The following is a 23,040-nucleotide window of genomic DNA, read 5'->3' as shown; positions in this document are numbered from 1 at the left end:
GGAATCCAATGAATGTTGACTTAACAAAATCAGACATTTGGCAACATATGGCATGCTTGTCAAGATGGCACTCAGACCAGTTTTTGGTGGTAGGAGCTGCCCTGTCATCGTTTTTTTATGGATTTACACAACACTTTTCCAGAGCTGAATATTTGTTGTTCACTGTGCTTGAGTCAGTGCATTAAGCCTTACTCATGAGTCATTTACATGCCAGGCTTCAAACCCTCTTACCCAAATACATATGTATTATTCTTAACAGGTTTCCAACTTTTTCTTGTAATAGAACAACAGGGCCAAAAGCCTTGGTTTTTTGGTTTTTTCTTTTTGAATAATTGCTGATCTTTATACTAAACTTACAGTGTTCTGTCAGTGCCACAAACAGCATTTCTAATGCTCCGGACTGGTACTTTTGGTATTCTCTGCAGTACATTCTCGATTAGAAAATGCACCAGTCAGGGTCTCAGCAGGAAACAGATGGCTCACACAAGTAGGGTAATTAGGAAGAGTTTAATAAAGAAACTATTTACAAAGAAGCCGTCAGGGTTAAGGAAAACCAACTGGGGATTCAGCATGCTGGGGTCAGCACCTGGGAAGCACAGCACCTAAGCCAGAGAGAGGGAGGGAAGGACTGGGTACCAGCACCAGCAGGCAGTCCTTACAAGCTAGGAGAGGACTGCCTGACAGGAGCTGTGGACTCGGGTAGAGGGACCCACCTGGCCCATCACAACCTTGGTGGGAAGGGTTCAGGAGAATTAAGACCCTTGCCTCTTGTCTTCTGATCTCCTGCCAGTGCCTTTCGGTGGCCAAGTCCAACTGGAATCCGGAGATAGTAGGTGTAGTCCATAAAGAAATGACTCCCAGATGGCAGAGCAGGGCAGAGAAGGCAGAGAAGAGGAGCAAATGGAAAATATCCAGTCTGGAAAACATCTTCATTTTCACACAGGGTTTTCTAATTGCCAGTTACTGTTTTTCATTTTTACTTTCCTGGTATTTCAAGGGAGAAGTTGAATGAATGGTAATATATTATAGTTAAGCATCGCCTTTCCTCTTTTTGAATCGTATCGTCTGCTTTTACTTCAGCACCATTCTGGAGATGTAAAGGACTTACAGTAGTTTATGTTGAAAACATTTAAACGGAAACGAGTCCATTCCAATCATACTCCTTTAGATCTCTAAAATAGGAACATTATTCAAGGTAACATTTGATTGCGCCAAGCCATTTTATGCACTGAATAAATTAGGCATTGTCAGCAAGTTTACAAAATGAATAAAATACAGGACCCTAACAGAGAACATCTCCTTTGTCTAGAATACTCTATAATTGTGGCATTTAGTTATGTAGAGGACTTCCACGCCATATGTTTTAACAAATACTTTGGGTCATAAGGCTATGTATAATGGAAGGATATAATTAAAGTTTAATCTGTTCAGTAAAAAGGCACCATTAATTACTCTAAGCAATTTGTTGGGTTATTAATTGGTTCTGGAAACATGTCAAGATACTAATTTAAATGGAATTTTTTTCCTTAATTGTCTAGACAGCCCCTCGGCCATACACTGCCCCAGGAAATATGCAGCCTCCAATTCGATTAAAGCCTCTTCCCAGTAATCCTGCAGTAGGAACTGTTCCAAAAATAACTTCGGGGTCCAGATCGAAAACCTCATTGCTGGAAAATGAAGCTCCATTTCCCATTGGGGTAAATGTTACTTCTTCAAGAAATCTCTTTTTATTCTTCATTAGAGTATTAGATTATCACAGGTTTTAAGATGGAAAATTCAATTAATCTACTCAGTGAAATTTATATTGTGCACTTATTAAGCATTTACTGTGTACTTCTGTGAAATTTATATTGTGCACTTATTAAGCATTTACTATGTACTTCTGTTTAATTATATCTTTAACTGGAAGGCCTATAATTTCTGTGCTATTAAGCAAAATGAGTAAGGAATAGATTTGTAATAATATAAGGTTATCTTTCATTAATCTGAACGATTGTATGAAAAACAAAGAGAAACTTCTTGTAGCCAGATATGACTTCTATCAGAATAGACCCAGTGTTGACTGATTCTAAATTTTAAATGCATGAAACCTAGAAAGTGAAACTTTCCAAGAATAGGCTTGCATTTGCATGCTGACTTACTTTACCATCAGTGTATGAAATTGCTTCAAGTTTGACTCTGGAGAAGGTTGGATATAGAAGAAAAAGAATGTCCCTCTTTAAAAAATGGTGAATTAATCCACATAGGAGCTTGACTTTGCTTCCTTTTCAAGGTTATGTCTCTGGTAATTTTATTTTAACAGAGTACTGGAGGGAAACATGGTAAACGTAAAATTACAAGTTACTCAAACAAGGATGAATAATTAAGACATTCAGTAATTAGGGAGGGTATCGTTTGTATTTCTAATATGAAGAAGAAACATTTGCCAGCTTAAGAAAGAGCCTGTGTCATGAGAACAATTGTCACTGTGTTCAAATGGATGAATTTCGTTCCATTTCTTATTAGAAAAATAAGACATATGAAATTAAGATATTTTTTCTTTTTTTTGAAATTAAGATATTTCTGTCTAGAACTGACAGATAACCTTGATACTAAGAAATTAATCCAGATAAACAAATGATTGTGTTTCATAATAAAAGTATAATATAACTCTAAAAATAATAACTAATATTTATCCATTTAATATGCTTTTCAGCTTATGAAGCACTTTCCACAAACCTTATTTTAGTTAATTTAATAGTACTTTCCTAGAAACAGGAAAAATTAAACCAAGAGTGGTAGAGCTTTGTCTAGGGAATAGTACTTAAGTCTAGGCAGAAGCTTGTGGGGTCATAAGTCAATTAGGCTGACACTTTAGGATCTGGTGTCCACATTGAAAGCCTAGAGATTTCCTGTTTCAGCTAGTGTCCAGGAACAGACAGGTCCTGAGAGATTGTCTCAAGTTAACAAGAATAACACAGAACAAGCTCATTTGTCTCCTTATAGTAAACCAAAATCAGCAGCCAAATCATAATCAGGGGCCATTAATTCACCAGATATCAAATAATCAAAGCTGTAGAAGCAGTCCATTATCCCCCTATAGACAGACCTCCATGAGAAGCCAGATCACAATGAGAAGGTTGCCTAGTGAGCATAGAATCAGAATGGGGGTATATAGGGGAATGGAATCAGGTTAAAATGGCTTGATGTACCTATTTCATCTTAGGAATGGGCTTGCCAAAGGTACCAGAAAACTCAAAGGTCTTTGGCTAAATCCCTGTATCTTCCAGGGGTAACTTTGCCATTAGGATTGGAAATATTTAAAGTCCAATGGGTGGGATTTTCTCTCCCCTAGATAGTGCTTGGATGGGTATGTTCCACATTTGCCAAGGTGATTTTATTATTTTATCTAAGCTCCTATACTTTGATAGATACTTTTTCCTATTAGATATGTAAATACTACTAATCAAGTAATATTCAAGTTCTGCTGGCTAGGGAGGGATTTTTTTTTTCCCCCTTTAGCTGATTTTCCCATTCTGCTCTGAGCCATTGGGTGGATTTATTAGTTAAATCTGCATAGGGCCTTTTATTTTCCTATTCTCAAGTTTTGGGGTATGAGTGATTGAGGGATAAGCACTTAATAGTAGCTTACTTAGGCTGACAAGATTTAGATCAATTCCATTTTGATTTAAACTAGCTAAACTTACACTTTTCATTCAGTAAATATTTATTGGGCACTTACTATGGACTAGGTTCTGCTTTAGGCATTAGTGATACATCAATTATCAAGGCAGACAAAAGTCTCTAATTTATTGGAGCTTATACTGTAATGTACACAGGCAAACTGTACTGCCAGAAGACATGTAATTTTTCCATGGCATTGATGACGAAGATGATTTAATATAAAATCAGACAAAAAATTTCTAAAGAATAGTAGCCTTCATGATTGCTGAGTATGTAGTGAGTACCCACTAAATTCCTACTGCTTTCTTTTTTTTTTTTTTTTAAAGATTTTATTTATTTATTTGAGAGAGAGAGAATGAGAGACAGAGACCACAAGAGGGAAGAGGGCAGAGGGAGAAGCAGATCCCCTGCTGAGCAGGGAGCCTGATGCGGGACTCAATCCCGGGACTCCAGGATCATGACCTGAGCCGAAGGCAGTCGCTTAACCAACTGAGCCACCCAGGCGCCCCCTACTGCTTTCTTAAAAAGTAAAAGTTATGCATGTGGGAATTGTTGGAAGGGACAACAGACATAAGCAAGTTTCTAAGTATCAGGAGTGAAAGTCTTCAGTTTAGGCAAAAGCAATTTGGTCAAAAACAGGGTGGTTAAGATGCGACTGAGTAAAAATTGTGACTTAATTAAAAATGATTATCCTTACAATGAGAGTTTCTCATACACTATTGATAAGTATAGAAATTACCATATCTGTTTGTGAAGGCAATGTGGGAATATCTCTCAATATTTTAAATGAACATGCTCAAGCATTTTTATATATAGGAATTTATTTTAGGAATATACACATATGTGAAAAGAAAGAGATTCAAGGGTACTCAGTATTATAATATTCGTAATAGTGAACAATTTAAGACACCTAACAATTTAATAGGATGTTGTTTAAAAACATAGTTTATGAAAGTATGTTTAAAAAAAAAAAAGGTAAACTTATTTTTACCAGCATGGAAAGATGTCTAAGACACTGTGGACTAAAAAAAGCAAGGTAAGGAATGGCATGTTAATTTTTTAAAAATTTATTAAACCATTTCCAAGTAAGGCATACAATTGACCGATAACTACTTAGAAATAATAATTTAAAAAATCTCCCAAGTCCCAAAGTTCTGGATTCATTGATTTTATTGTTCTTATTATTTTCACTTAGTTTATATTTGTTATTACAGTATCAATGCACACCATCACAGAAAAATTGGAAAATGTGAGAAAAGAAAAATGAGAACATAAATAGCACCTGCAATATCACCTATTTTAACAATTCTAAATTCATTGGTGAATATCTATTTAAATCCCTTTCTGTTCACATAAATGTTTGCAATCAAAATATGGCCTATACGTGCCTTTATTTATCCTGCTTTTACTTACTTAGCAATGAGAAATGTTTGGAGAAAGACTCTCCTTTCTTAACAATAACTTTTCACTATATTTAAGCATCTCAAAGAATAAACTGGCTGAAAAAACCATACCAAATAAATTGGTAAAAGTGGGTAAATGGATAAAGTGATTAAAGATGCCTTAAAGTTTGGAAAACTACCTCAGATGCACAAAATGACCAATTTATGAAAATTCAAAGACTCAAATATATTTGAAAAATGTGATATGATTATTGATTACACCTTTGGTGCTTTTCTATTTTTGATTAATACAGAGATACAGTTTTTCAAATAATACAAAGATATGTAAGATGGAAAATGATATCTCCCAATAATCCAAATCCCCAAAGGCAACCCTTAGTTTAAAGTCTTCCAGTCATCCCTGATTTTATCAAAATCCACATACAAATTTATTTAAAAGAAATTGTGATCACATCTCATGGACCTTTTTATGTCAGGATGAATAGATTCATACTATTCTCTTTGAAGCCTGATGAGAATCTATTACAAAGACAAAAAAAAAATTTAGTTAAATATTCTCCTATTGATGGACTTGATGGCTCAACTGAATTTGGGGTGTGTGTGTGTGTGTGTGTATCCTTTTACACATTTACATCAACATATTGTGCAGTTATCTTGGTAGGATTTATTCCTACAAGTTGAATTTGTAGGAAAAAATAATCTTTGGGTCAGAATCTGCATTTGGTTCCATGATATTATATTATCAAGGAATATTATAACCCCTGCATGGATGAAATCAATGTGGAAAAAGTACTAATACTCCATTGTTAAATGGGCTATCCAACCCTGCCTCAAAGTACAATACTTCCAACTCCTTGATTTTAAATTGTTTAATTGTACTGGGTCCCCATAGATTTAATGGGTTATTGAGGAAAAATCCCAAAGTACTATAAAAATGCCATCACTGTGTATTTGTCATAAAAGTATACTTCAATAAGGTTAGAAAGTCACGAAAATTTAACTTGCTATGGATACTACAAAATGCCATTTTTCAATTAAAAAATGAAGTGTTTGAGTTCGCCTATTAATGTCAGTTGTATTTATGTGCAATGTAAATCATGCGGTCTTGTCTTTAATTTTGGGTTACATTGGTGACTACTTCTGTTTTACTGGCTGTTATGTCGTGAAATGTGATTACAGGGCAAGAAGGCAGTGATGAAGTTCAAGAACTCCATGGACAATTCACAGGGAGTGAATCGCTATCAACTTCCAAACATTAACAATTACATGATGCCTATTCCTCCTGCACCTCCTCCCCCCAGTGGAAGAATCATAAGGGAAAATAGACTTGAGTCATGGAGAAGGAGAAGATTTCGTCCAACCACTGCTCCAGATGGCTTAGATCCTCTCTTTACCAGGGTGAATATGGAATCAAGTTTTCTTTTATTAATTTAGCATAGATTACATTGTGCTATTAAATTTCTAGATGTGAGATACAAATGAATCTAGTGAAATCAAATGCAAAATGCCTTGTAAAAATAAATATAATAATTTCATAAATGTAATTGTAAGCTTGGATGAATCTGAAATCAAATACTTGAGTAGCTCCATTCAGTAACTAATTTAGCACAATTAATTTAAAAAGTCCACTAAATCTTGTGGTCAAATTTAGTTTGTACTTTGCCCATTTCTAAATTATTTATTTCCTTCAGTTTGCCCATTAAATCACATGTTGTCAGAAGTATTTTAACATTTAATTTGTGAAAATTCAGGAACTTAAGTATACCCCCAAGCATAATATGCCATATAAAATATCTTATCAAAGCTTCCTTTTAATGATTTTTGGAAAATTACTGTATAATATTTAGAAAATATTTTCTTTCAATGTTCTTTGAAAATATTGTAGCTGGTTGTACTCATTTTCTCAAAATGCCGAAGAAAATAGTTCTACGGCCAGTTAGACTTTATATAGATACAGGCTGGTATGAAGGCAGATCTCTTAGCTTTTACTGTGTAAATATACAACTAATAGTAATTAGGTATAACTTCTGTGGTTATTAGCGGATTGGAGGTCTGCATTTCACTGGTTGAGAATCAGTGCTGGCCGGCAGGCGGACTGCATGCTGGCTCTTGTAAACCCGCCTCACTCCGACCCGGCAGCTATCCTCATCAAGGGCCTCAAAACACTGGACCTGTCTTGCATGCACTTGCTCAAATTGTCTCCTTTCAATTCCATGTTCCCCAGTTTTCTTCCATGGTTACGGTTTTGGACAAAACATTGTATCCCTGGTGTCTGAGGCCCACTTCCACCCTGTGTCCTCGATTGTATCTTTTTCCACTGCCCATCATTCTCTCTGATTTGGATTTTCCTCCTCCCTGTAAAATTCATCGCTGTCTGTCAGCATCCCCAGGCTTTGCACAGAGTGACGGGATCCTCTCTTCACAGGCTGTAGCCTTGGAGTCGTCTACTCCTCTCTTACTGCGAAGTTCTCTGAGGTGTGGTGGACGGTAGCTTCATCTAACAAACCACCCTGGGCAACTCAGCTTACAATGACAAAGGTTTCTTTCTTTTTAACAGTTTTCATTTAAAATTGTATATAAGATTACTTTATTCCTGCATCTCCTCAATCGTCTCGTCCTTCTATTTGTCCTCTTTCCTTTGCTGCTCCGCGAGATTTGGCTTTCCATTCAAGGATCTTTTTGTGGTCTTTGTCCAATTTCAGTCCAGTGATGACCACCTTGTGAGGCTGAATGACCACGTGGACGGTTGTGCCGTCCGCCTTCTCTCGCGGCACTCCTTCAATGTATATGGCCTGTTCTCCCTGTCAACCTGGACAACTGTGCCAGTTTGGTCCTCCCACAACCTGTACTTCACCCCCTTTTCAGACAGGCATGAATCCAATGCTGTACTTCTATCTCAGCTCTCTGGAAAGAGGGGAAGACGTGATCTTCCTACGATGTGGGAAGGTGCACTGAAATGCCGTTTACGGTTCTTGCTCTGGTCAAAAGTCACAAAGGGATTGAGCTTCATTTTGGCCACTGGCACTTCAGCAATGGCCGCACAAGGGAAGAGCAAGGCTTATTGCTTGGTCCCATTATCATCTTGTGTTGGTCTGCTGCAATTCAGGGACCCAGACTGGAGGGACAGACCCTGTCTGGGGCATGCTGCCCTCATGGACAACAGAACCACGGAATGTTTCTAAGATTCCACTCAGTGTGAAACATGTCACGTATACTTGAATTCCATTGCCAAAGCATGACGGCAATGCAGTAGGAAGTATGATCCTCTCACAGAGTGGGGCAGTGAATATTTGGAGCAATAATAAAATCTACCCCATCTGCTAACTTACTTCTGAACTATGCATGCTGGTGGTGTTCTCCCTCCACTAAGCCAGCAAACACGTGCTCTTGAAGGATGTGGCCTCTGCGTAGTGGAAACAGGGAGTTCCTCATTATATTCACATGCTGGCAGCATTAGATTTTCGGATTTTAAAGTGTATTACTGAGATAAACTGTACCTAGTCATACTTTTTTTTAAAAAAAGATTTAAATATCTCCTAAACCATAAGAACATATTAAATCTATATGTGCAGTGCCCCTGGGTGGCTCAGTCGGGTAAGCGTCTGCCTTTGGTTCAGGTCATGATCTCAGGGTCCTGGGATCGAGCCCCACATCGGGCTTCCTGCTCACAGGGAGCCTGCTTCTCCTTCTCCCTCTGCTGCTCCCCCTGCTCGTGCTCTTTCTCTCTCAAATAAATAAATAAAATCTTAAAAAAAATCTATATGTGCAAGTTAAGTAACAGTAATCAAGCAAACAGCCATGTACACATCATTATTTCTTAACAAAGTAGAGCCCTGCTGCATAGCCTGAGCCCCCATTTCCTGCCCCATCACATCTCTTACTTCTTCCCAGAGCAACCATCCTACTGACTTCTATGTTAACTGAGTCCTGTTTTTCTTTGAAGCTCTATCATTTATATACACAAAACTTCAGACATAAGCTCAAATCTAGCATTGTAATGAAAGAACAATATTTACAGGAATAATAAGCTGAAATGGAACCTCCGAGTCTGAGTCTGGTTCCTTGACAGTTTTAAGAGCCTTTTCTGGAGAAGTCGGAGAGGGAAAGTCATGAGTGTTTCCTAGGAAAATGGGGCTCACCAGGGTCAGGGCATCTATTCAGGTCCTAGTGTGGACGAGTGTGTGGCCACCGGATGCCCAGCAGGAATATGGTCAGGGGAATGGGCTTCTGTAGCTGGGCACAGAGGAGAGAAGTGACTTCTCCAGTCTGTGGTCATGACAAGGGAAGCACAGATAGGCACGGGAGCCAGCTTCCCCTGAACATTCTGCACCAAGGTTAGCAACATGGGTTGGTGTCAGCTGGCATCCTGGCTTCGACAGACCTTAGCATGTCTGTCTTTCTGAGTCATGAGGTTTCAGCCTGAGCTGGTCTTTTGTTTTGTTTCCATTTCCAAACTTCTATTCTCTCTATTTGGGGAATGATAGAACTACTACACTAATGCTCTAATATCCTTATCTTTTTCTCTCCTATTTTCTATTTCTTTGTCTTTTTGTTCTACTTGATGGAGATTTCTTCAGTTTTATCTTCCACACATTCTGAGTTTTTTCTTCTGGTGCCTTTTTTAAATTCTAAGAACTTCCTTTGTGTTCACTAAATGTTACTTTTCAAAAGCATCTTGCTCTGTAGGATTTTGACTCTTCGGTATTTGTGGAGACTTCTTTGTGGGCTAATATATGTTCAGTTTTTGTAAAGAAAATGAGTCTCTTACTGTTGGGAGTAGAGTTCTACAAATGCCCAATAGATAAGAAGTTAATTATGTCATTCCTGTTTTTATATGCTTAGCATTCTTTTTTATCTGCTTTCTCAGTTCCTGAGTTCTAGAGATAATTCATTCTCTGTAATCGTAGATCTGTCCATTTCTCCTTGTAATTATGTCAAATTCTACTTTGTAAATGTTGAGACTACCTGGTTGTATGCTCTCAGCTTTAGGATTACTCTATCTTACTGGTGAGGTGATTCTTTATGATTTAAAAAATGATCCTCTTAATCACATTACTTTTGGCCTTGAAATCTCCTTTGTCTCACAGTACTAATTTTCTTTATATTAGCAAAGAATATATATTCCTTTTACATTCAGCCTTTTAATATCTTTGAGTTTAAACTTTAGCCTTTAAATTATTTATGTAGCATGTAACTTACACATTAAATTCACTCATTTTATGACTGCCATCCTCAAAACATCCTCCAAATACTCTTAGAAGGAAAATAAAAAGAGGAGGGAAAAGGCAAAGAGATATGGCTTGCTGGTGACCCACCACCTGTTCCTCTAGGAATGTGCAGAGCACAGTCCCTGCCTTCTGTGTTCTGTGTCTCTAGGAGATGATCCATGGAGCCAAATGACAAGGTGTGGTAGATCTTACAGCCCAGCAAGTTGCTACTATGCCCTGTTGCTTTGTTTCCTTTCACTGTAAGACCAGCAGAGCTTTTATACCGCTTTTACAGAATCCACGAGACTAGTTAGATTTTGCTCTGAGGTTTACCTCCACATCTCCAGATTTTCATGTCCTCATACTGTATTGCTGGTCACCTACTCTATATAGCAGCCTATTAAAATGGAAATGGCCCCGTAATAGTGTTTATAAATGTGAAAATACAGGCTTTCAAATAAGAGCCTACTTAATCATTATGGTTATTAATTTAAAAAAACAAAACAAAGTTGGTTTTTATTTTTTACGTGTTTTGTGTAATGGAGCTTCTCCAGGCATGAACTAGTCTGGGCTTTCTCTCTATCTGGTCCAGGCCCCCTCCCCCCCCTCTTAGACCTCCCATGAGCCCTGTGCAATTACTGGTGCCTGATTGGTAGGTTCTACTGCCGCTCAAATTTGACATGGTTAAGCCAGCTTCTCCATTCAGTTGCCTTGTATCTCATAAAGCACGACCTTTTCCCCAATAAAATCTCAAAATCTAGGCTCAAAACCTAGGCTTCCTTCTGTCTGCATCACACATCAGTTAATTGCTAAGTCTTCCAGAGATGTCCAATAGAAATGTAATGCAAGCCACATATGCAACTTTAATTTTCTAAGAACTACACTAAAAAATGTAAAAAGAAACATGTGAAAGTAATTTTATTAACATACTTTGTTTAATCAAGTATATTCAACATAATGTCATGTCAACATGTAATCAGTATGAGTTTTAATGAGTATCATACAATTTTTTTCATACTACGTCTTTGAAATTCAGTAAGCATTTTATATTTATGGCACATCTCATTCCGATGAGCCCCTTTCAAATGCCCCACAGCCAAATGGGGTAAGTGGTTGCTGTCTCAGACTGCAGAGCTCTAGCACCTGGACAAGGGCTCCTGTGTCTGATAATCCTTTTCCGTTCTCAGTGCTATAGCCCCGAGTCAGAGGCTTGCTACTTAACTCTTCACAGGGCTGTTGCAGTCATCTATGGACTTACGTTCTGCCTTTAAATCAAAAAATAGCTCGATGTAGCTTTTATTGATTATGACAAGCACTGGGCTAGGTGCTGAGGTTACCAAGATGAGTAAAGCCAAATCCTTATTCTCAGGAGGATTGCAGTTTAGCCGGGAAGTCAGAAATATCTGCAATTAACCATGACACATTGTGATGAGTACAATCATAGTGGTATAAATAAAGCACGATGAGAACTCAGAGGAAGGAAATGCTAGCTTTGAGGAGATTGAAGAGTGCTTCGGAGAGAAGGTGGCATTTGAAATGGGCTTTGAAAGACAAGTAGGAAGTTAGCAGATAGAATCAGGGTGCAGAGGGTCAAAGGCAGGAAGTGGAAACAAGAGCAAGCAAAGTCCATCTCAGTATTGACAGATTCTCTGTAATGAAATTAAATGAAGCTTGAGAAAATAGCTCCCAACATGCTCCTCCCCTGCTTAAGACCTTCACCAGCTTCTTTCCTAATGAAAGCAGGTATATTCTTCTGCCTGGTTCTTTTAAAATGTAGGTTTTATTATTATTCAGGTGTGTCGAGACCTATAGATCAAGAGATGATTACCATTGAAGACAGTTTGTCACTTACAATTCCCAGAAGGAGGGACATGCCATGTATATTAGGGTTCTATCCAGAATAATGTTTGACCACCTCTGGGCATTGTGGCCCAGCTAAGTTGAGAGATAAAGTTATCCATCACATGTGTCACATGGGGCCACACAGGCAGCACCAGGATTGGCCAGGAGACTAGGGAAGTGGGAGGGAAACATGGGCAAGAGCTTTTGTTGTGGTTTCTGAGAGAAGCAACAGGAAAGACAGGGTAAGCAGGTTTAGGATTGAATAGTATGAATAATTTTGGCAGGTTTTGGGGTGTGGAGGCTGTCCCTTGAGTTGTCTGCTGCTTGTTCCAGGGGTGCTTAGGGCAGGGGAACACTGGCCCAGAGTTTAAGGGCCAGATAGCAGAGGTAGCAGGAGGGTGGATGTGAGCTCTCCATTGGTTAGTTTGTCCATGAAAAGCACTCTCCCGGGCAAATCATTTACCATCTCTAGGAAGTGGCTAGTCTTGGGAGGGGTAGTCTCCCCAGGGTCAGTAAGGCCCCAGATGTCAAAACGTCAGAATACAAAGACATGCTTAGACAGTAGCATCCAAGTACTTTCAGATACTGAGTCCTTTCCAGCTTTCTGCTCCCATCCAAGCCAAACCCAACTACTCCCTGGACCCTCAGCTGGTTGGTTCACCACTTCCCCATCTCTGATCTGTGCTTTTTTCTATTATTACTTTTGGTAGGATATTCACTCACTTTTAAATCATCTATATACTTATTCTTATTCAATTGCTTTTGTTGGCTTTTAATATAATAAAATGCTTATATTCACTGTTAACAACAATGCTTCTACCTTCTATTTAGTGGACCTTCAGCACATGCTGGAAGTTTTGCTCAGTGTTTTACATACATTCTCTCATTAATACACACAATAAACTCAGGAAAGAGATAAAATAATGTCTCCATATTAAAGATGAGGAAACTGAGGCAAGTAAGGTTAAATAAGCTGGCCAAGGTCACAGAACTAGTTAGTGACAGACTAAGTATACACACTCAGTAGACCAACACTTAGAGCCTGCATTCATAATCCTCAAACCCAAATTATATGGAAGTTATCTATGAGCCTGTTTCTCTCAAATCTTTGCAGATATTAATCACAGTCAGTCAGGTGTTTCCTCAATGCAGAGATGCTCTTTCTCTGTGAATTGCTTGTGAGCACCTGAGATAGAAGGATGCTATCAAACCCACCTTTCCCAGCCTCCGTCAGAGGCTTTATGTTCTGTAGTGATTTCTGTACATCATAATAGGGTCCCTTCTCTTCCTCTCTTCAAAAGGATCTTCTTACTTTTCTTATGCCCCTTACTCTGTTCTGCTTAGTATCAATACTCATCTACTTTTATTATTTACTTCTACTCCTAGATTATGAAGCTTGTTGAGGGCAGGCATTTGATTTTACTTACATTTAATCAAGTGTTTATTAGTACTGTGTTCATAAACAGGTATTACTTTGTTGTCCGTGCAAAAAATTAAACTCTTAATTATACTATTTAATTTATGTAAATATTATGGAAATAAATTATGCCTTTCAGACATAGACCCCTTTTCTTCAACAACAAATAGAGCCTAACAAATGTTAGTTTTGCCAGAGAGATTGCATATTTCTTTTGTTTGACTTTATTTTAAAAATATTTTTTAAAAATTTCCATCTTAGTCAATGTATTATCTCGGTATTTTTTACTCTTGGTTTTCCTCACCAGTAGACTCAGATTTGAGAATGAAAAAGGAAAGCATCAGCATGATTTTAATATAGGGTAATTCAACATATCTCATATAGGCTTGATTTATTTCAGGCCCTTTCCATTCAACAGTGTTTTTGCTTAAAATTAACATTGCGGTTTGGTAACTACATTACTAGAAAGGACTTGAAAAATGGTTTAAATGTCAATTCAACAGTCAAAATATCTTAGCAGCTGGTGTTGCAGAATTAAACAATAGACGAGAGAAAGAACCAAAGATGCTTCTGGGGGTCTGCAGCAGTTGGAGTTTAAGGGCAGACCTCGTAAGCTTTTCAGTCCCTCTTAACACAAGCAAAATGCAGCTGGATAATTTCTACCTCTGAGCAGACTTACTGAATTTATTCTACTGAGGAGATGAAGAAGGGAAGGCTCCTGTGTCAACTCAGCATCCTCAAAACCTGGAGCTCCGATACCTCCAGGAGGATGGGGGCGTTGGGGGACAGACCAGGAATAAGCATGAGACACGGGTTACACAGTGGTAGGAAGCATAGGAAAAGCAAAGGAGGGAGTAGGAGAGAACAAGGAAAAACCAGCATGATAAAGAAGAGAAAGAGAGGAACCAATTGAGTATAGTGAGAAGTTTCTATTACAACCTGGGGCTTCCTGAAGCCTGAGGAAGGGAACACGGGCACGCTCTTCCTCTGGCTCATTTCGGAACTTTCTCCCCCCTGAGGCCTGAATCAGAGCCAATATGGCAATTGCCTGATGCTCCTTATACAGGCTTTTTTTTTTCCCCCAAATAATTAATTTTTTATTTGAGGATAATTGACACACAATATTACATTAGTTTCAGGTATACAACATCGTGACCCAACTTCTCTATACAATATGCTGTGCTCACCACAGGTCTAGCTGCCGTCTGTCACCATACCATGCTATTACAATATCTGACTATATTCCCTATGCTGTGCCCTTTATTCCCATGATTTATATGGGGTATTTTTACCTTTTAAAAAATTTAAATTCAATTAATTAACATATATTATTTATTGCAGGGTACAGGTCTGTGACTCATCAGTCTTATATAATACCATCAGAGCTCATTACAACACATACCCTCCCCAATGTCCATCACCTGGTTACCCCAGCCCTCCACCCCCCCACCCCCCCCCACCCCCAGCAACCCTTAGTTTGTTTCCTATGATCAAGAGTCGCTTATGGTTTGTCTCCCTTTCTGGTTTCATTTTGTTTCATTTTTCCCTCTCTTGCCCTATGATCCTCTGTCTTGTTTCTTTTTTTTTTAAATTTAATTTTATTTTTATTATGCTATACAGGCTTTTAATCAATCTTTGTCAAAGGTGTTGTTCAACAGGACACCATGAATCAGTTTTCATGTTGTGGTACCTATCGAGTTCCTATAAATGCAGAAAGCTTCTGATGTAGGGCGGGGTCCACTTACCGCCGCTTTTGTCTCAGCAAAGGACAGAATGTGGAATCCCTAATTGTTCCATGTCTGTGTCCAGTCAGATCAATGTTTATTAGGCCCTGGCTAGGTGTCAGCACTGACAAGACACCGGGGGCGTAAAGATCATTAAGATACCATCTTTATCTACTGAGAGTGAGAGGAATACAAGGGAAGAGTTTCAAGGCCATGTGATTTATAGAGTTATATGGGTCTGGAGATTAAAAACACGTGGGTAGGGTTTGGGCCACTCCAATTATGCAGCTGCTGGACCTTTAAACGTATCAAAAGAAATTGCAAGTAGTTGAGAGATAGGAGGAGTTGAAAATATAAGACATTTTTTTTTTTATTTGATGAAGGTTGAGCCTTATCCCATGGATATTGGGGATTGTTGGAAGACTTCCAGCAGGAGAGTCACATGATCTATTTAGTGATAATAGTTCATTCTCATATGCAGGAGGAAGGAGATTTGGGGAGATACCAGGCTAGAAGTGGGGAGATCAGCTAGTAGAGTGCCTATGCATCCCAGCTTTCCTGGAACAGTTCAAATTTGTGGGGTTTTTCTTCTAGCATAATTATTAATAATATCTCTTTCACTATGTCTCCCAGTTTGGATGATAAATTCTGTGACCGCCCTACTAACTAGGGATTTATTGCAGGGGTCTAGGTAAGACTCCATGATGCCCGGAGTTCATCAGGGCTTAGCTAAGTGGATGAAAAGGAATTGCTGCCCAATGCTATCAGCAAGAACAGGCCCTCTGACACCCTTATAGTCTCTTAAATCCACCCCCCCCAACTCAGGCCTGAGCACAGATAAAAGATCTCAGTGAAAATTTAGTATATTAATTGAATGCTAAATATTACAAATATGTAATAACTGACCAGTTAACCACTCAACCAGCTTACTGTTTGTCAGCTCAGATTGTACTTGCCTGAGATAACTGAAAAGAAATGAGAAGGAAAGTCGTAAGCAAGTGGTGCGGAAAGTAAGAACGATAAGCCTTAGTCATGCGTGGGCATGAGGCCCTGCTCCAGTTCCTGAAATGGAACTGAATTCTCATGGAAGGTTTTGATACTTGCTGGAGGACGGCAGAAAGGGCTGTGAAATCTTGCTAAAGTTTCATCATTCTGGGTCCTTGTAACCTTGGAAGATGGTAAGTACAGAGGCAATTTAGTCAACTGAAAGAAACAATTGTTCATTTCCTAGTGCATGTATTTAATCATGAGCTGTCACTCGGGCCTCCTGTTAGAATCCAGAAAAGGTTACATGGTGGCAATAATTGGGGAATATTTTTAAAAAGAATGAAGTAACTAGACCCAAGAGAAAAGAGATGTTGCTGTCAGGAACACACTTTAGCAGGAAAAAAAAAAAATGATTAAGAGTAAATGAAAAGGTGAAGAGCTGTCATTTCCTTTATTTTACTTTTAAACATTTCAACTTCCCCTTCCTCATTTTGTACCTACGAGGCAGGCTTTTCCTCCACCCTAATCTCACTATTACCTTGCATTTATATAGAGCTTATCTCCCAGAAGCTCACAGGGCTACCTCTGAATCCATGCCACTTTGGAAAGTATTGCTTAACAAAAAAGGAGGCGCTCTTATTTAATCCATCCTATCACTAAATGTTCTAGTGGGAGCTGGGAGCCGGATTTGCCGTAGGCTGGTGATTATGTGCTGGACTGAACAAATGCATGTCGAGCTGCACAGCGGCCTAGGCAACAGCAAACATGGCATGATTTTCCAACTTGGTGCCAGGCCTGCCACCATCCCTTTGCTTTCAGCTGTGACTCAGGGAGATGTTTCTAATCTGCAAAGAATTATCCAGGTTGCTGACTTACCTTCATGGCTACTGACGTCCCTGAACTACTGTTGTTGATTACCTCTCTATTTGGGAGCTCTGTTTGCCACAGGCAAGACAATTTACTTAAATTTTAAATCTTGGACTTCCTTTCCCGTTTACACTTTCCAGACTGTCGTTTGCAGAATTTCATTTAATCAGATTTACTTCCTCTGGTTCTTGCTTCAGAGAAATGGAATTGAATGAGAAAAAAAAAAAAAAATCCTCTGAAGTGGAAGGGGACGGGTTTGGAGATGGAAATATTTTAGTAGTTCCTTCAGAAATTTTTGTTGCAGCTTTGTTATTTAAAAAAATAAAAATGCATGTTTCCAAGGCACCCATAATTCAATGAAATCAAATGCAGATAATTGCTTTGAATTCACTGAAAGTTGGTCTCTTCACATTTTTCATTTAGTTTGAAAATTGATTTTTAGAAAAGTGAAGTAGATTAGAAGTATTGCCTGGCCTCTGTATAATTCTCGAGCCGACAGTATTCTTACTGGGCTCTCTTGGAAGTCTCTCAACCAGCCGTGACTATTTCTCTGCCTCCTCGTCTTCCTTTTCCTGCTTCTTTCCTCCTCTTCCTTTTAGAGGTTAGATAAACACTTTGCTCATTCACTCTTGTGAAAATACTTCAGAATATAAATGAGGAGGCCAGGCAGAGGACATTTCTTTTCATCTCTGGCATATCAATTCATTGTTTATTTTATTTTATTTTTTTAAAGATTTATTTATTTATTTATGTGAGAGAGCGAGAATGAGAGAGAGTACATGAGAGGGGGGAGGGTCAGAGGGAGAAGCAGACTCCCTGCTGAGCAGGGAGCCCGATGTGGGACTAGATCCCCGGATTCCAGGATCATGACCTGAGCCGAAGGCAGTCGCTTAACCAACTGAGCCACCCAGGCACCCCTCAATTCATTGTTTATTTTATAAATGAATGTGTGAACACCATAGAACAGGGTTTTTGTTGTTGCTCTTGTTGTTGAGTTTACTGTTTGATATGAGAAATAATATTAATAATGTTGGTTCTTCATTGAATGAATGCTTCCTGTAAAGATGGATAGTCCTAGGCATGTAACACACATCTCTAATCCTCAGAGTGACCCTAGAAGGAATCAAACATGTGCCATCCCCCTCTCACATAGAAGAAGATCAGGGAAGGATACATTGTCAGTGCTCAAGTGTAAAGATAAAGCACTCAATTGCAAAAAACAGTTGCTAAATCACAAAATCAATCAAATTAGAACAAAATTATGTCACCAATATTTAATTAATTTGATTTGAATCTTTATCTGAGAACCAGCTGAAAGAACCAAGAGCGGTTTCCTCTTAGTGTCACTGATACTATGTAAAATATCACACACAGGTAAAATAAAAAGAGACAAACTTTGTCCAGATTCCTGGCATTTATATTAAAAATACAAAGCCAAAATGCATATAATTGTTAGAGAGATTTCTTTGGTAACTGGCTTGACTTTTTGTACACTAGGAAGACTGACATTTTATCAAGGTTTTATTGCTAGGGAAGAGCCTTTTCTACTCCTCCTATTACAGTATCATTTCTCTCTGATTAGAAGGTAATTAATTAATAAGCCCCCTTCTTTTGTTGATTCTAGGATTCAAGAAAGATTCATAAAACACCACCGCATAGCAATGCAGCTATTACAATGATCTATTTGGGGAAAACCGTGCACCTGTCTCATGATCACCCAGACTTTCGGGATGAAATAAAAGTTTATCAACAGCATTGTGGTGGGGAAAACCTTTGTGTCTACAAAGGCAAACTACTTGAAAAAGGTACATATAAAATTTGAATTTTTTTAAGTTGCTTAAAATTGATGCTATAGATAAACTATCATTGATATCATATCAAAATGACTTCAATCACTCTATGAAATTATGCGTATCCAGGGACTTATAAACCAGCTGCCTCAAAGTAAATCTAGATTTACTGCTCCATGATTGAAACCGAAGCAGCAATTACTCTTGCAGATTGTGGAAGAAAGAATTTGGAGTGATTTAACCCTGTAACAGATTAATTTTGGGATAGAGATATATGATCATTAAAATGTTGCACGAATAAACTGTCCCCCAAATTACAAGTTAACTATTTGGCCTGCCATAGTGAATTATATCATACGTTATTCTAAGAGAAAAATACCAGATTGGCAATTTGTTCTTTAGAAAAATGTTGAGATAAAATCACAAATCCAATAAAGTTCAGGATGAATCACACCTAAATAACTTGGTGCGGAATTTGGCTAGATGGATTTTAGTACATTTCTGCTTTCATTTGATCATAAATCCATGTTTCTTAGCAGAAGATAATTTTTATATCCAATATAGGGTTTCACATATTGTACTGAAGTGGTTTTCATCAATATTTAGTTGTGTGGAATAGCAATTAAAAAGACAAGTTGTTATAGGATTATATTTGTTATTTCCTTGCTTAAGAAACTCTGTTTAGAAAGCAATTGCATTTTTACTAAGTAAAAGAAATACTTATATTTGGGCAATCTTGATACAAGTTTAGGGAGTCTTAGGAGTTAGGGGCAAGAATGGAATTGTTACTTTTGGCTTTTCTGATTTCCCTCATCACTCAAAAATAGTGACTGTTAATTCTAAAAATTTTAAGTACTTAAAAAGAAACTAGACAGATTTAGGGATTAAATATTTAAAACTTTCCAACATAAGAAAGAGTAAACATTTGAATGTTTTAACTTGATAAAGATTTATAAAACCTATTTATAAAAAATAATGCTAGAAACTATTTTTCCCCATTTTATATACCTGGCTGAAATGTAATTTACTTTGCCATTTTGTCATAGCATTTGAGAGTTCATTCCTGCCATTTTGTAGATGAGGAAAATGAGAGAAGTCCAGAGGTACGATGGCTTCTTAAGGTCGCACGCACAGCTTGGGGCCTGGTCAAGAGCAGATCCTGGACCTCTGATTAGGCGCAGGACCCTTGCTCAGTTAGCTGTTCTTAGTGGCAAAGGGTTTCCTACATTTTCGTAATATGAGAGGTAGGAAACCCCTAATGATAGTGGGATAGATACACTTAATTTTTGAAAGTGCAGCTTCCAAGTGTTAATATAGAAGAATTGCTGAAATTAGCTATAGTCTACAATTGGAATGAACGGAATGAAACTTTTCCTGGGTCTTGGATCACGCTTTCTTCAAGACAGTGCCTGTCTGTCTATTTGCCTGCTGGAAAACGTGGTACATACAAAAATAAGAACAAGGCTTAGCTAGCTGAATGTTTTCAGGAAGACCACATATACTCTGCGGTAACAGTGCAAAACCAAAGAGTAAGGGAGAGTGTTACTTGGCTAAGTGTTGTTTTGCATACCTATTGATCCTGGGACTGACTTTTGTTATGTCATTGGACAGAATTAAATAACAGAATGGAATGGGGACTTAAATAATTGAATCCTGTCCACATAATAATTTTGTCTCAGCTTGCCCTTTGATTGCCAGGAAAGTAATTGTTGAAAATTGAAAAGTTGGGTGGCTCAGAGTTGACTTGTGGTTCAGCAATCTTAGCAATTTAGCTGGGCTGAAAAGAATCTGCCCGTTTTACAAATCAAAGCTGTGCATGATTCAGTGAAATGTGAATAGGTTTTTAGAAGAGTTCTGTTTAAAAAAAAAAAAAAGGCGTTTAACATTCTGCTTGGAGCAGTAAACTAATTAAAAATGTGGCATTTGTTAATTTGTCTTGCTTTTGGATGAGAAATAACAATAAAATTAATTATTTAGGAATGTGGCAAGTGCATCTTTTATTCCCCTAGTAATTCATTGATGTCTTACAGTTTGATTTTAGACATCAAGCCACATATTGATTGTTTATTATGTACACCTATGAGGTCACCAAGTATTTCTGCTACTTGTGAAGAGTACAGTTCTTCATGGGCATTTTTATTTACCATGTTCATCCTTTCAAACAAGGCAAACCTTGGCCTCCTGGGTTCATGTGGGTACAAAGAACAAAGTAACTTTTCTTTTTTCTGACCCTCTTATAATCCCTTCCTTTTCTGCCCCCTTTTCCTGTATTTTCATAACCTGATCCTTTGTACCGATTTGTGCATTCCTCGTTACTCCCTCACAAACCAGCTGCTTCACTGGTTCCCCACCCCCATGCTGTTATCTTGTCTTTTGGAGCGCGATTCCTTTGTCTGCAATAGGACAAAGGATTTTAAATTCAAGATAGGATTTTAAATTCAAATTTTATCCATCTCGTAAGATTCACATTGAGGCTCTGAGGCTTTCTCAGCCGACTTCTGCTGTGTTTCATCCCTCTCTCCATGGCCGGGGCTCTGAATCTCCCCTGAAACCCGAAGCATTTCATTACACTGTGACTTAGAGTAAATGTTTTTTATTTTTCTCTTACTTGTTATATATATTGACTTTTTAATTTTTACAAATACGCTTATTGAGGTGTAACTTATATTCCACAATTCACCCATTGTGAGTGTACAATGCACTGATTTTTAAGCGTTTTATAGGGTTGTGCAGCTATTGGCACAAACCAGTTTTAGAATCTCTGTCACTTCAGAAAGTTCCCTTGTGCTCATTGGCAAAGAAACCTCACTCTCTGTAGCCAGCCTCTGGCAGCCACTGATCTGCTTCCAGTCTCTACAGATATGTCTTCTCTGGACATTTCGTATAAATGGAATCATACAATAGGCAGCATCTGTGTCTTGCTTCTTTCACTTAGCCTGATGTTTCTGAGAGTCATCTATTCACAGCCGTTATCAATGGTTGCCCTCTTCTGATACCACCGAATGTATTCCATCCACTACATGTACATTTATGCTGTTTCTAATTTGGGACCGTTATAAATCATGCTGTGATGAATATACAGATACAAGTTTTTGTGTAGACATCTGGTCATTTCTCTTGAGCAGATGCCTAGGAGTGGATTTGATGGCTTTTTCCCCCCTGAATATGGCCCACACTTTTCTGCTTCTTACATACATGTCTTTTGATTTTTTTGTTGTTGAAAACTGGACATTTTCGATCATGTGTTACAGCAACTGTGGATTCTGGATTCTGACTTTTGCCTCTTGAAGGTTATTGTTCTCACTCTTTTTGTTGTTGTCTGTTTAGTAACTTCTCTGAAATCCATGCCCCCTCTCCTTGGTAGACAGCCAGTGTAGTGTCTCTGCTTAGATTTTATCTCTTTTTATTTTTTAGGCTGGCCTCCTTGGGTTGTCTCTGTGTTTTCATAGTTTATTGATCTCTAGTGATTTGTCAGAGGTTGTGTTCAAAAACTTTGACCTAGTACAAAGTCAGAAGACTTTGAATAAAGTACAGCCCCCACCGATCTGTGTGTGGGTGTATTCCTTTCCTGGGGCTAATGTAACAAATCCCCAAAACTGGTGGCTTAAAACAACAGAAATTTAATTCTCACATAGCTCTGGAGGCCAGACATCTAAAATCAGGTATTATTAGCAGGCCATCCTCCATCTAATAGCTCTAGGGGAGAATCTTCCCTTGTCTCTTTCAACTCCTGGTGATTCCCAGCAATCCATGGCATTCCCTGGTTTGTAGCCCAGGGCTCCCAGCTCTACGTCCTCTGTCCTCACGTGTCATTCTTCCCTGTGTGTCTCTGTGTGTGTCCTGTCCTCTTCTTATAAGTATGTCAGTCATTGAATTTGTTCGACAAAACACTATCCAGGATGATTTCATCTTGATCCTTCACTACTTGTATCTACAGAGACCCTATTTCCAGATAAGGTCACATTCTGAGGTTCTGGGTGGTCATGGATTTTTAGAGGGCAATATTCAACCCAAAGTAACGGGTTCAGGAGTCCATCCAAAGTTGAGGCAGTTTCCAGGTCTGCTTTAATTTTTATTTTCCACCAGGTTTTCTTTGTTCGTGGGTGCAAGCTTCCGGTGGGCCAGGGATGTATGAATAGG

General features: G+C 38.4%; 1 protein-coding gene across 2 annotated transcripts in view; it reads left to right on the top strand.

Moving 5' to 3' along the window:
- ERICH3 (glutamate rich 3) overlaps positions 1-23,040 on the top strand; it is a 100,602-nt gene that overhangs the window by 35,166 nt on the left and 42,396 nt on the right. For both annotated transcript variants that reach the window (XM_081818640.1, XM_081818639.1), the window contains exons 6-8: positions 1,539-1,697; positions 6,246-6,464; positions 18,735-18,915. In XM_081818640.1, the coding sequence (XP_081674766.1) occupies positions 1,539-1,697; positions 6,246-6,464; positions 18,735-18,915 (559 nt within the window). The remainder of the gene's footprint in view (positions 1-1,538; positions 1,698-6,245; positions 6,465-18,734; positions 18,916-23,040) is intronic.

This window comes from Leptonychotes weddellii, chromosome 4 (assembly GCF_054177405.1).
Source record: "Leptonychotes weddellii isolate Sample4059 chromosome 4, ASM5417740v2, whole genome shotgun sequence".
NCBI lineage: Eukaryota > Metazoa > Chordata > Mammalia > Carnivora > Phocidae > Leptonychotes > Leptonychotes weddellii.
The sequence above is the reverse complement of the archived record's forward strand: the minus strand, read 5'-3'. Positions and strand labels throughout refer to the sequence as shown.